Genomic DNA, 12,359 nt, shown 5'->3' with positions numbered 1-12,359 from the left:
CCAGATAGTGATCATTCATATTGGAGGCAAGAATCCTAACACCGTGTTGCATACTTTACTTAAAATTTTAGGAACAGACATACGATGTTAAGTTGGAAATAAGATTCTGGTCACCTGTTGCTACTCACTCTCTTAAGGCAGTCGGGCATAATGGTGAAAACACAGCTCTGGGGTCAGGCTGCCTGGCTCAAATCCCTGCCTTGTCACTTCCTACCTGGGCAAGTTACTCAATCCCTCTATGTCTGTTTCCTTTTCCTCTGTAAAAGGAGCAAAATAGTGCCTACCTAGTTGGTTCATCACAAGGCTGCCATAATCAGGTAACCTGATGCCTGCAGAGAAGAAGTGTTCAATCTTGTAGCTCTTAGGCCACTTTGTTCAGGCTCTGCACGTCCCACCTGATCACCATGGAGCCTCCGAGCTGCAGCCGTCTCACCTTCCTGCTGCCCCATTGAGCTTTCTCAGTGTCAACCTGACCTGGCTCTTCCTCTGCCCCGCCAGCCTTTTTTTTTCTTAATGCAATTTTATTGAGATATATTCACATACCATACATACATCCAAAGCGTACAATCAGTTGTTCGCAGTATCATCATATATTGTGCATTCATTGTGACAATCGAATTTTTGACATTCTCATCACTCCAAAAATTAAAAATAAAAAGTAGAAAAGAAACCCCCAAAACATCCCTTCTCCTTTCTCTCCCCCTATTATTCATTCACTTTCTAGTCCCCATTTGTCTACTCATCTGTCCATACACTGGATAAAGGGAGTGTGAGCCACAAGGTTTTCACAATCACACCATCACACCGTGTAAGCTACATTGTTATACAATCGTCTTCAAGAATCAAGGCTACTGGGTTGCAGTTCAACAGTTTCAGCTATTTCCTTCTAACTATTCCAATACACTAAAAACTAAAAAGACGTATCTATATAATGCTTAAGAATAACCTCCTGAATATCCTCTCAACTCCATTTGAAATCTCTCAGCCACTGAAATTTTAGTTTGTTTCATTTCTCCTCCCCTTTTGGTCCTTTCTCAATCCCACGATGCTGGGTCCAGCCTCATCCTCAGAATCAGGTCCCACGTTGCCAGGGAGATTTACTCCCCTGGGAGTCATGTCCCACGTACCTGCCAGTCTTTTAGTCTCCTCTCACCACTTGTCACACTCACACATAGACCCCTTGTTGGGCCAGGTTGGGCCACTTTGTCTCTGCACCTGCTGACATGAACTTCTGCCCTCCTAGGTCTGGTACTACGAGCATCACCCAGGCAGAAAGCCGGAATTAGCTGTGCCTCCCCACTGTGCTCCTACAACACACAGTACCAACAGCTCTGCCTCAGCATACCCTCTGCACAATTGGTCTCCCCCTCTAGGCTCAACTCCTGACACTGTCATCATATCTGTCACCGTAAATATCTCACGATGGTCCCCCTCCCCATAAAAGTATTTGCTCAAGAAATGAATGCATTGTCTATATCTGAAGACCCAAAATACAGTCATCACTTGCCACTAGGCTAGACTTAGCTTCTTTTCACTTTAGTTGCAGGGCGCCATGATCAGAACTTCTAGTAACTATTTCAGTTTAAACTTCACGCTTGGGAATGACCACGGCTCTGTCTCCTGTCCTCTGATTGCGCAAATTGAAATATCTGAAGAGTGGCCAGGGACATGTCTGAAATGTGACGCTCTTGCATGGCTGTTTCCCCATGCTTTTAGAGGCCGTCACACACGCTGGGGTGTGCCATGATGGTGGTTTCCCTGCCTGTGAGTGGGCCCAGCTGAGGGAACTTGGTGCAGCTGGCCTCCCAACATCTGCTCAGTTGCAGGGTTTTATCAATACTCCACCTCATCCTCCTCTCCTAAAAGGCAGATCATGGCCGTTTTTAATCTGCAAGGAAGGATTAGTTGAGTCGTACTAATGACCATTTGACAAAAAAAAAAAAGGAGGGGAAACCATGTGCCTTTAACTCAGTGAGTCTTCTTTAAATGTGCCTCTTTTCAGCTGCCCATGGGTTGTGCTGCCATCCTCTCCCTGGACTGTTCAGGTCCAAGCAACTCCTAGTCGTCTTTCTGGCCTCTGCAGCAATTCCTTTGCAGGGTGGTTTTGCCCTGTAACTTTCTCTGAGGGTCTTTGCTGAGTTTTCATAGGGGCAGATTTCCCTGTGGGCCTGTGGGTCCCAACTTGGTTTTCTTGTGGCTGTAGTTTGAAACCACGGTTCCCGCTTCCCAAGATACCCCTCTCTGAGCTGCGTTTTCTATAACGCGTCCTATCCTGTCACCCCTTTTGGGGCTGTCTCAAGTAGAGGAAGGTTTCTCTCCCTCTTGCTCTAGGAGCCCTGCTGCCAGGTCCACCCGAGTAGGGTCTAGATTAGACGGGTGGGTGAGTCAGGACCCAGTCCCGCAGACCTCAAAGGCGTGCATCTGGCCCGGCTCTGGAGGCACATTTCATATGCCTGTCTGTTTCTCATCCAGCATTGGGAAGGAATGTGCTTGTATATGCAAAAGCAGAAGAGTCCCAGACCTCGGGGGCCTATTAATGCTATTTTTGCATTTCTTTTCTGTGTGGGTTGAGAGAGAAGACACTGAAGCTTGCCAGGTGGCACACAGAGGACAGTCTGTGCTGGTGGTGACAAAAAACACAGACACTCCTGAAGTTTATTGCTTTGAAACCCTCTGGAACTTTGTTTGCCTTTTCATTTCTGCACTTGGGTAGAAAGTTATTCCAAGAAGAGACTCATTCAGAACATATTCCCTTATTACAGAACCATGGTGTGTGTGTGTGTGTGTGTGTGTAGCTGCTTAAATTCCAGACATAGCTGAATGAGGTGCTAATGAGGAGATGGGTCTGCGGGAAGCTAATGAGGAGATGGAGGTCGGAGAGAAAGTTGGCTGATTTTTCACATACTTACTAGACATACTATGTTCATCAAACCATTGACCACCCAGGTGTCACAGGGCATAGGTCGTGGTTCAGCAACAGGGCAAGTGCCAGATCAGTCAGAAATAGTGAATCTTCAGCATCTGGCGTAGCCAGCAGCTCCTCAGCAGTAGAGGCATCCTTGCCCCTAGTTGATGCTCCACCATCGTTGTGACTGAGGTGCTCATTGCTCCAGCAGGCTGAGCACTGCTGACAACCCCTCTCTTCTCCTTTCTGCACTGCACCACTTCCGTGTACTCTTACGTCTACCTAGTCATGGCCTCTGCCTATTCTTAGCTTTTGCTTACTTGCAGTTTTCCCCCTCTGCCTTTTCTCTGTGCGTCTTTCAGATCATTTCCAATTCCCCAAGAAAGACCATCTATTAGTTAAGTCAGTTAACTGCCAACTCTGTTGGGCAAGATCATCAGGTGTGACAAGGCTTCCCTTAGAAGGGGCTCAGGCAGGGCAAGGGCCCAGAACAAATTAGATTCCTCTCCAATACAGTTGGATTAGACCCCCTTCCTGTGTGCTTCTGTAGCCTCCACTGTCTCCATCTTGTTTTAATAGTAATGATGATGATGGTGATAGACTTTTATTGAATGCTTGTTATGTGCCAAGCACTTAGCAAGTGCTTGAATTTACTTGGATTGTTTTCTGTAGCCTCATAATAACCTTATGACATAGTGTTCCATTTCACAGATGTGGAACATGGAGGCTTAGGCAAGTTAGGTAGTAAGTAATAGAACTTGGACTCAAGACAAGGTTGTCTGCATTGTAGTATCCTGTCTGTGTGTCTGTCCCCCGCATCTAGGCATTGTCCACCCTACCCCACTTTCTGTGTTTCAGGGTGCCAGGAGAAATTGTAGCTGAACCACATGGACTGGAGAACTGTGCAGAAGGGGTTGACCCCGGGTTGCTCTCTGCCCCACTCTAGAGCAGGCTTTCCTAACTGACTGGAATATCAGTCTTCCTTGTACTGTGACAGGTGCACATCAATACATTCTTGTTCATTAGCTCTTCAAACTTCTGTCATAACGATATTGCTTCAGACGTGCTCCATTAATGTGTCTTATTTCTTTTTAGACACGTTAGTCTCCTTGCTAAGTTTTGAGAGTTAGTGTCTACACAGTGGATAATGGAAATCTCCAATTTACATTGGAGAATCATCTTTTAAAGGCTCCAAATTGGTATGCCAAATGCTAGTTGTCCAAAAGCCAATTTGTGGAATGGCCAGTTTGTGGAATATACTGGTTTCTTTTAACTTTTAAAATTGAGTAGTATTCATTTTGTCTTTATGGCACTTCATGGTCTGTTCCATTTGTTTTTGCCTCTGATGCACCTGCTGTAGCAACAGCTATTGACTTTGAGCAGAGAGAGGGGGAAAAGGTATGCTTATTTTGAATATGAACTCTTATGACTATCTTCATTTATATGATGTCTTTATTAATATAATCTTAATAATAAATTAAGATATATAAAAAGTGCCTACAGAATCGGAGAAAATATTTGCAAATCACACATCTGATAAGAGTTTAATATCCAGTATATCTTAAGAACTCCCAAAACTCAGTTTAAAAATGGGAAAAGGACTTGAAGAGACATTTCACCAAAGACAGTATATAAATGTCCAATAAGCAATGAACAGATACTCAACATCATAGTAATTAGGGAAATGCAGTCAAAACTACAATGAGATACCCCGTCACACTCACTATGATTGCTGTTATAAAAAAAAAAGGATTGGAAGCCTCATGCATTGCTGGTAGGTATGTAAAATGATCGACCCACTGTGGAAAACAGTTCGGCAATTCCCCCAGAAAGTTAAACATAGAATTCCTTAGATTCTGCAATTCCGCTTCTAGGTATATACCCCAAAGAAATGAAAACAGGGATTCAAACACACACTTGTACATAGCAGCATTATTCACAATAGCCAAAAGATGGAAACAAGCCAAGTGTCCGCCAACAGATGCAAGGATCAACAAAATATGCTGTATACATGCAGTGGAATACTATTAAGCTGTAAAAAGGAATTTTGTTGAGATATATTCACACACCATACAATCCATTCAAAGTATACAATCAGTGGTTCAAAGTATCATCACATAGTTGTGCATTCATCACCATGATCAATTTTAGAACATTTGCATTACTCCAGAAAAAGAAATAAAAAGAAAAAAGAAAACCCCAAATATCCTATACCCCTTCCCCCCCCACCCCTAATTGACCCCTAGTATTGCTCTCTACCCAGTTTTAAGACTTAAAATAAAGGTTAGTTAACTAAGACAGTGTAGTATTGTCAGAGATGGATGTATAGATCAGTGGAACAGAATAAAACAGCCAGAAGTAGATCCATATAAACATAGGCACCTGACAATTTTTTTTTCTATATGGCTATACAATCATTATCAAAGATCAGGGCTACAGGATTACAGCTCAGTAATTTTTGTTATTTTCTAGCCATTGTAATACACTAGTAACTAAAAAGAAATATCTGTGAGTCAGTAGTCATAATCATTTATTAAATCCTAATTTCTCAGTTACACCTCCTCCCTCCTATTTAATCATACTCTCAATCTTCAGGGATATCTCAGTAATGGCCATTTTTACTTCCTCATGCTGGAAAGGGGTGTTGACCTTATGGGGTAGAAGCATGAAACTGGTTGATGTTCTTGGAGAAACTGGTACCTCTGGGTTTCAGGGCTTATCTGGTATAGGAACAATCTGGAGGCCCTAAGTTTCTGAAAAAAATAAACTTACTAAGTAAAGCTTTTACAGAGTCTTAGATAGAGCCCAGGGTATTCCTTAGGGTTTTCAGGAATACTGATGATTGGGGCTTGACATACTGTGGCAATTTTTAATATCTGGCTGAAGCTTGCATAAGAATAACCTCCAGAATGACCTCTCGACTCTATTTGAAATCTCTTGGCCACTGAAACTTCATTTTGTTCGATTTATTTTCCCCCTTTTGGTCAAGAAGACATTCTCAATCCCACAGTGACAGGACCAGGATCCTGCCTGGGAGCCATGTCCCTTGTTGTCAGGGAGACTTACACTCCTAGGAGTCATGTCCCATGTAGCGGGGAGGGTAGTGCATTTATTTGCCAAATTGGCTGAGAGAAAGAGGCCACATCTGAGCAACAAAAGAGGTTCCCTGGGGGTGACTCTTAGGCATAGTTATGAGTAGAGATAAGTTTCATAAGAGCAAGCCTCAAGATTGATGGCTTGGCTTATTAAATTGGAAGTCCCTAATGCTTGAGAGAATAGCAGGAATTCCTCAGGTGGAGAAGTTAATTTCCACATTTTTCCCCAGTCCCTCAAGGGGACTTTGCAAATACTTTTTTATTGTCTTCTCCAAATGCTCTGGAATGTATTGGGGTATTACCTTAACCTGTAAGGGATAATAAGATCTCAAGGAAGGAAGTTTTGATACATGCTACAACATGGATGAACCTTGAAAACACTATGCTGAGTAAAATAAACCAGACCCCAAAGGACAAATATTGTATGATTCTACTTAAATGAAATATGCAGACTCATAGAGGCAGAAAGTGGATTGAGGTTACCAGAGGCTGGAGCTTGGGGAAATGGGGAGTTACTATTAATGGGTACAGAGTTTCTCTTTGGGGTGATAAAAAAGTTTTGAAAATAGATAGTGGTGATGGTTGTACATTGTGTATATAATTAATGCCACAGAATTGTACAGTTAAAAATGGTTAAAATGACAAATTTCATGTTATGTATATCTTGCCATCATAAATTCTTTTTAAAAAAGAATTCATAAGTTTATGAATTCCTCCCATATTCTTGAATATGTACTTCCGAATATATTTTTCTGGTGACTTGCAATCTTGGTCTCTGGCTCTCTCTTATTCACGTTCTCTTTCTGTCTCTCCTGCTATAGCTCAGAATCCCACCTCAGGTCAACCAAAACTGAATGGTGAAAGGAAATAAGGACATGTGGCTAATTATTCTGCTTGACCTTTGAAGAGGGGCACTTTGCATCCATTTATCCTCATTCCTATTACATCCAGCTTCATAGGATGACATTTTCTGATGTTATCCTCAAAGTCCAGTACCCTTGCCATCTTAACCTCAGGGCTTTGCCTGTAGGATTCAGGTGGGAGACGGGTAAGCACTTACTTCTGGGAAACAAATACCAGGCCCTGTGTGTGCACTTCTCTAGCCTAAGCAGCATTTCTGGGTACAGAAGAGACTAGCCATGTGACATTTTGGATTTATTTTCTTCTGTATGTTTGGGTTTTTTAAAATTGGTATTTAAATCCAAGGGCTGAGCATTCAGGTTCACATGGAGAACTGGAGCTTTAGTTGGGGTCACTTTTTTAACACATGCACCTGCAGCACCAAGGCATAGTTTACTCACAGCTTTCTGTTTGTTGTGCGGGACTCCTTGGGTTCAAATGCAGACCCACATAAAATCAAACTTGGGATTCCATTTCCAAGCTTATGGCATCAAGGGAATCCATTATAAGGATCCTGGAGTGACTCACAGAATTCAAGGACAGGCCTCAGGAACAGCTGGAATGGGGCATCAGAATGCTACCAGAATTTCCCTCTATTACCCTTGCTCTTTGTTTCTTCCTAAGCGCCGACTTTCTACTTCTCACTGCAGACTGACTTTCTCCACCTGGAGAAAAACACGCTGCACAGAGCTCCTGAGGTTGGCATTTTACCAGCTTCAGCCACTAGAGAGAGATACCTTTTCTGATCCTGGAATCCCAGGAAGGGAATTCAGGCTTCTCAGCTATCACGAGGGCAGTGGAGCCATGTAAGAATCTGGCAGCTCTGAGGGGTCGTGGAGTGGGTGGTGGGGAGAGGGATCCTTAAAGAAAGGAGGTGTTGCTGTCCCCAGAAGGAGAGGGGTGGTGCCCGCAGCTTCCCAAAGGATAGGTGTCCCCCAGCGGTGTTCTTGCACATTCCCGAGGATTCACCACAAATCTTAGTGCCTATTTAAAATCACTCGGCAGACTTAACTGTAATCTTAGATTTTTTTTTTGCTTCTGGCTTCTTGTCAACTAGAAGCTTTAATTATAATTATTTTACAGCAGGCATTTCCAGTGCTTCTTACTCATTTGTCGAATTGAACTTAACAGAATTAAAAAGTCCAGTGAGAGACCCTATCCTTAAGGAAATAGAAGACTGAACTGTCAGCTCCCCATCTTTTTTGTAATCCAGAATCATTGTTTCCAGCCTAGCGTTCAGCTACCCTTTACTCTCTGTGTAATTAACAACAGCCAGGAGGTTGCTCTTCAGTGAATAGCTGGAAATGTCACACAGGTGAAAGTGTAAGTCCTTTTTTGGTCTCCATCTTGGTAAAGTCAACCTAATCCCAAGTGAAAGAAGACTGGTCCATGGCCTCACTTTGTGCTTCAAGATTTGAATTCATTTTCAGCTGATAACTACCTAGGTGCATTCTGAATATGTTACGAATAAAGTTCTTGCTAGTCTTTTCTATGCTTTGCAGTGTCTGTCTCCAGCCTTGTCTTTTGCCAGAATTTAGGATTAAATGAGTGGAATCTTCAGTCCAGTTAGGCCCCCAAATGATTGTTGTTTCCATGGAAACAGTTGAAGGCCTCTCAATTAAAACTGCCCCTGCAGGCTGGGGAGAGTAAGTATTCAGATGAGTTTGTCTGAAAAGGCAAATTCTCATCCTCCAAATTAATTTGTTCAGAGAGAGCAATCAATCCAGAAATCTACCGACCATTGGAAGCAAACTCTTTTGCCATTTGTGGGAGCGATTGTCTGGATATTTCAGGCACAGGTATGTTTGTTTTCTTGCTTGCTTTGCCCAAGTTGTCTGGATAATTGTCCTTCTTACCCACTGAGCTCTTTGTGCACAACCTTGGATCGGGGAAGAATGTTTGGGAAAAATGTGATCTTTGCTCAGACTTGAATGTGAGTCACAAATAAAAAGTCCATTAAAAATGGGTGATATCATGGAACAGTCTTCAAGTTGGAAGGAACCTAAAGGTCATTAGGTCCCAACTTTGCTCGCAATTTGGGAATGCCTCTCAGAGCACTGCTGACAAATAAGTGGTCCCACTTCAGCACTTCTGTGAGGGCAAGCCGTGTTTCTCAGGGCAGCCTTCTCAGTCCGTTGCTGGTGTTCACAATGCCTCTTTATGATGGAACAAACGTCTCATGTCCACCTCTGCTGCCTCTTCTTTCTGATGCCAAGCAAATTGAGTCTACTCTCCCATAATTAAGGTTACCACGAACCTCTAAATTCTTCTCTTCTCCTAGCTGAGCAGGTCCAAACCAGTGAGCCTTTCGGTATCTCACGCACGAAATACCGGCATTCTGAGGGGAGGGGTTGATTTCCTTCCAACCCTGGCCCCTTACCATGGTTGCTTGGATTTTGTCTGACCTCTTTGGCATTTTTTCTCTCAGCATCATGTGTGTGCTTGCAGAATTGGTTACAGTATTTCTGTATTTTCCTTCAACCTTTTTCTCCCCAGAATAAGTATTCATGGTTCAGAGCTTGGAAACCTAAGATACACAAAAGTGTGTCAAACCGTTGGCCTTGGAAGTACCATGAAGGGTATGCTCCCTTCCGTGCGGTCACCTCGGAAGTTAGTGAACACACCCTGATTCCTCACTGCTAATAACCTCCCAGCCATTCATCTGTGAATCTATTTAAACCCTTGACTTTTTTTTTTTAAGTGTAAGCTGTACATTTTAAGAGTCCTTTAACTTTTCTTCATATGTCTTCTAGTATTAAAATCCTGTTATTGTTCTTAAGGCAATGCCCCCACCAAAAAAACAAACAGAAGAGCTAACAAGTAAATAAAATATTTCTCTCCAAATGTTCCTACAGCCTTAAAATGGGGAAACTTAAAACTCAGGTGTTGATTCATATTTACTGGGAAGAATTTTACCCTGGCTTCCACTTGGTAGGGGAAAAGTACTGAAATAGAGACCTTATTCGGGTTCCAAAAATTAATAGCTGTGTGACCTTCAGCAAGTGACGAAACCTGAGTGCCGTTTCCTCAAGTATAAAATCAGATGAATACTCGTTATTCTGCTGGGTTGTTGGGAGTGATGTTTTTAAAAATATTAAGTTATTACCACAAACAATGCCATGATATTCTGGGGTATTCTAGATTTAAAAAAATTTAATAAGATAGAAATTATTTCTATGTCCTATGTATCTTGAAAATTATTGGTTATACGTTTTATAAATTTATTAAAGACTCCCATGCCTTCACAGTTCCAGAATAACTGTAGGCAACCTCCATCTGAATGAATAACAAATATGTACCTTGCCTTTTAGAGAAAAAAAATTCTTTTAAATTTCTAACATGGGTTCTGGGTGGTAATTGATGTGGTATCTCACTTGGGAGAAAGGATTATGGTAAAGAAGAGGCATTTTTTTTGTGGAGTAATGAAATCTGTTTGGTTTTCTTTGGCAGAGACTTGAGGAAAGAGAAAATGAGGAAGTAAACTTTGATTTGTAAATCATTTAAAACCCCAATTCTTGAAAAAAGATGATAAGGAAATAGCCCTGGTAACTAACTGTAGACCAGCCAACAGCACAAACCATTTAAATGGGCCTTTGGGATCTGGGCCTAATAGCGTCTCACGTGAAGCTCAAGGTTGGATGCTGAGGTACAGTTTTTCTGTGTAAAACTTTTAGGTGCTTGTGGCTGGACTGGCCACTGTGTTAGCTTTCAGCTCCTAGCTCCACTCTTGTTTTCTGAGAAATGCCAAAGAGCTTTGAGGCAGGCTGTTGTCTAACATCTACGTTCCCTGAGGACTTAAAGATGATGCCCCCTTCCTGGGTCTCATGAAGTGTGTTTTTCTTACACACCTGTTTTTCACTCAAGACCACTTATATTTGGGGACATAGAAAGCCAAGGTAACAATGTAACATTCAGGTCTTATCCATGCAGGGCCTGATGGCAGTTTCTTGGGGTTAATTTTTTGCTTTATGTAGTTTCACCAAAAGTGTGAACACATCCAGAACTTGGAATGAAAGCAATTTTTTTTTTCTTTGTGTATGGTTTTTTTCTTTTTTTTTTTCAATGTCTTGATGTCTTTCAAGTATTCATTTCACCAGGTAATCAGATTGCCTCTGAAGTTTTTCTTTGGGAGGGGGCAAAAAGACAAGTGCAATAATATTCTCCTGTTGGAAAATTGACTCCACATCCTGTTGCCTTCTTGTGTGTTCTTTTCCACTCCCAGGGCGTTCTGTCCAACATCTCTTCCATCACCGACCTCGGCGGCTTTGACCCAGTTTGGCTGTTCCTTGTGGTGGGAGGAGTGATGTTCATTTTGGGATTCGCAGGGTGCATTGGAGCTCTACGGGAAAACACTTTCCTTCTCAAGTTTGTAAGTATCAGACTCTGCTCTTAGAGAGCCAAACTCTTAGCTTCTATCAGGAGGCCACCATTATCTATAGGCAAGACAGTGAACTGTACCAAAGGTACTGGCAAAGCTATGGCCAAGGAGATGCTTTTCTTTTAGCAGGGCTCTCCAGACCACCTCCTATCCCTTCTGCCCTGAATGCCTCCTTGATAATATAAATATCACCCCCACCTCCCAGCCCCACCCTAGTGCCGTCCATGTAGGTTTTGTACATGTATATCACATATTCGCATTCCGGTCTCGAAATTACTTTTAGGACAGAGGTAAGTAAATACATATTTTTCTCTCTTAAGTGATTTTTCCCCCTCTTTTAGGCAGATAGTGAGGAGAGAGCTGTTCAGGTTCTCTGCTGAGGCACAAGCCTGGTGCTGTGGCCTGTCCAGATGAAAATCTGCTAAACATTGGGCTTTGGTAAACATGGGGAAGTAGTAAAAGACAGTACAAAGTTCTCATTTGTATGACCAGCATAATTTTTAGATGCTTTGCAGGGTGTCTGGTGTGATCACTGTTAGCAGGGATAGTTGTGGAGGGGGGATTTTTTTTTTAATACAGTTTTATTGAGGTATATTCACATACCATGTAATCCATCCAAAGTATGCAATCAGTGGCTCACTGTATTATCATATAGTTGTATATTCATTGCCACAATCAATTTTAGAACATTTTCATTACTCCAAAATAAAAATAAATAAATAAATAAATAAATAAACACCCAAAACATCCCATGCCTCTTATCCCATGCTGTTATTTATATATATATTTTTTCTTTATTTTATTACTCGTCTGCCCATACACTGGATAGGAGTATCAGTCACAACGTTTTCACAATCACACAGTCCCATGATAAAAGCCATATAGTTATACAGTCATCATCAAGAATCAAGTCTAGTGGATTACACATTAACAGATTCAGGTATTTCCTTCCAGCTATTCTAATCCACTAGAAACTTAAAGGAATATCTGTATAATGCAGAAGCGTAACCTCCAGAATGACCCCTTGACTCTATTTGAAATCTCTTAGCCACTGAGACTTTATTTTGTTTCATTTCTTTTC

General features: G+C 42.0%; 1 protein-coding gene across 1 annotated transcript in view; it reads left to right on the top strand.

Moving 5' to 3' along the window:
• TSPAN5 (tetraspanin 5) overlaps positions 1 to 12,359 on the top strand; it is a 176,718-nt gene that overhangs the window by 151,912 nt on the left and 12,447 nt on the right. Inside the window, exon 3 of the mRNA XM_037830297.1 lies at positions 11,123 to 11,269. Within this exon, the coding sequence (XP_037686225.1) occupies positions 11,123 to 11,269 (147 nt within the window). The remainder of the gene's footprint in view (positions 1 to 11,122; positions 11,270 to 12,359) is intronic.

The sequence above is a fragment of the Choloepus didactylus genome, chromosome 3 (assembly GCF_015220235.1).
Source record: "Choloepus didactylus isolate mChoDid1 chromosome 3, mChoDid1.pri, whole genome shotgun sequence".
In the NCBI taxonomy this organism is placed as follows: domain Eukaryota; kingdom Metazoa; phylum Chordata; class Mammalia; order Pilosa; family Megalonychidae; genus Choloepus; species Choloepus didactylus.
The sequence above is the reverse complement of the archived record's forward strand: the minus strand, read 5'-3'. Positions and strand labels throughout refer to the sequence as shown.